General features: G+C 46.5%; 1 protein-coding gene across 1 annotated transcript; it reads right to left on the bottom strand.

Moving 5' to 3' along the window:
* Nucleotides 1–4: 4 nt before the first annotated feature.
* On the bottom strand, nt 5–365 carry LOC108317590 (thymosin beta-4-like). Its single transcript, XM_037745597.1, has one exon. The coding sequence runs from the start codon at nt 293–295 to the stop codon at nt 161–163; it is 135 nt and encodes a 44-aa protein (XP_037601525.1). The 5' UTR covers nt 296–365; the 3' UTR covers nt 5–160.
* Between the last annotated feature and the right edge of the window lie 1,882 nt (nt 366–2,247).

Below are 2,247 nucleotides of genomic sequence, written 5' to 3'. Positions count from 1 at the left end.
GGCCTTCGTTGTCAGTAGTTCTTTGATGCGAAAGGGGCAGCACAGTCATTTAAACTTGATCCAACTTCTTTGCATCTTACAAAGTTAAACAGCTAAAAGAAGTAAAATAAGAAGGCAATGCTTGTGGAATGTACAGTGCATACTGGCGGCGCATGACTCATTACGATTCGGCTGCTTGCTTCTCCTGTTCAATCGTTTCTTTGGAAGGCAGTGGATTTTTCTCTTGCGTTTCTGTCTTCTTCAGTTTCGACTTATCGAATTTCTCGATCTCAGCCATATCGGGTTTGTCAGACATGGTTGCAGAGGAAAAGCGGAGCGAGGCGCACGGACCAGCGAAGTCTGGTCTGCGCAGTGGCCACCACCGAGTTCCGTTTTACTTTTTAAATATTTAGGCATTTGACTGTTCGAGATACCTCATGTAAGTGGAATCACATAATTGTCCTTTTGTGTGTTTTATTACAGTTACTGTGGTGCATACGTGTTGTCGCATGCTATTTTTTTTTTTTTTAAGACAGCATTTCACTCTGTCACCCAGGCTGGAGTGCAGTGGTGAGATCATGGCTCACTTCAGCCTTGACCTCCTGTGTTCAAGCCATCCTCCCAGCTTAGCCTCCTAGGTAGCTTTGGATTACAGGCATGAACTACTGCACCTAGTTCCATGTAATTTTAGTAAAAATATCTTTTAAATTTGTTTACCTGATTTCAATGGAAAATCACATAACTAAGACTAACTAATTTCTTTTTTTCTTTCTTTCGAGACGGAGTTTTGCTCTTGTTGCCCAAGCTGGAGCACAATGGCATGGTCTTGGCTCACCGCAACCTCCACCTCTTGGGTTTTAAGCAATTCCTCTGCCTCAGTCTCTGCAGTCGCTAGGATTACAGGCATGCGCCACCACGCCCCACTAATTCTGCATTTTTAGTAGAGACAAGGTTGCTCCATGTTGGTCAGACTTGTCTCGAACTGCTGACCTCAGATGATCCGCCTGCCTGGGCCTCCCAAAGTGCTGGGATTACAGGTGTGAGCCACCGTGCCCAGCCAAGACTAACTAATTTCAAAGACAATACAGCATTTTACATATTTGCTATGGTTTGAATGAGGATCCTCCAAATATTAGGTGTTTGCTAATGTGATAGTGTTAAGAGGTGGGCCTTTTAAAAATGATTGGGGTGATGTTATTTGACTGGGAGTTCTCAGACCTCCAGTTTCAGCCCTGCCCTCAGCCTCCAGTCCGTAAGAGATACCCAGCCCCAGCAATTAGATTGGGCAGCCTATGTTGACACACCACTGTGCTGGGTGCTTGAGGACATGTCTCGACAGATGGTTGGGGTTAGTGTGTAAGATCACACTGGAGTGGGGATTAAGAGAAGGACGGCTGCCTTGATGGAGCTGTGTGGTCTTCTCCAAGTGGGAGTCGCAGGCAATAGAACTACTTTGCTTTTGGAGGAAAAGGAGTTATTCATTTTCAGCAGCCACAAGAAGAGCAGTTTTTTTTTTGTTTTTTTGTTTTTTTGTTTTTTTTCAGATTAAACCAAGGGCCACCTGGGCACTCTATGTCACTTGAAGAGGGGAACGTCTCATGGATGGGGAATTGTTAAGAACTAGCAGTCAGCCAGGCATGGTGGCTCACACCTGTAATCCAAGCACTTTGGAGGCCAAGGCGGGTGGATCACCTGAGGTCGGATGTTCAAGACTAGCCTGACCAACATGGTGAAACCTCGTCTTTATATAAAAATAAATAAAAAATAAATTTAAAAAAAAAAAGAACTAGCAGTCATCGTTTCCAAGATGGCCAAATAGAGGCAGCTCTGGAACGCAGTTCCCAGCGAGAGAGATGCAGAAGCCAAGTGGTCTCCACAGTTCCAAATGAGGCACCAGGTTCATTTTGTGGGTCTGATTGGACAGTAGGTATAAACCAAAGAGGGCAAGTTGAGGCACGGAGGGGCACTGCCCCATCCAGGAAGTACATGAAACTGACCGGAGGATTGGGGGCTCTCCCACTCTGGGATGTTGGTTCAGATACTGTGCTTCACCCAAGCGCTCCACAACCCACAGAACAGGACGTCTTCACCAGGCTGAAAAGCCCCCACAAACTGCCTGAACAGGACTGAGCAGGAATTCTGGGGGTGCCGAGGTTGTTGGCACAGATCTAGGCGGAAGCACTGACTGATGCCAAGAAAGCCTGCAGGATGGACCTACCCACCCCCTAGAAAGAAAGGGAACTGAAAGCAGGGAATCAGGCCATATGG

This window comes from Cebus imitator, unplaced genomic scaffold (genome assembly GCF_001604975.1).
Source record: "Cebus imitator isolate Cc_AM_T3 unplaced genomic scaffold, Cebus_imitator-1.0 Scaffold204, whole genome shotgun sequence".
NCBI classification, from domain to species: Eukaryota; Metazoa; Chordata; class Mammalia; order Primates; family Cebidae; genus Cebus; species Cebus imitator.
The sequence above is the reverse complement of the archived record's forward strand: the minus strand, read 5'-3'. Positions and strand labels throughout refer to the sequence as shown.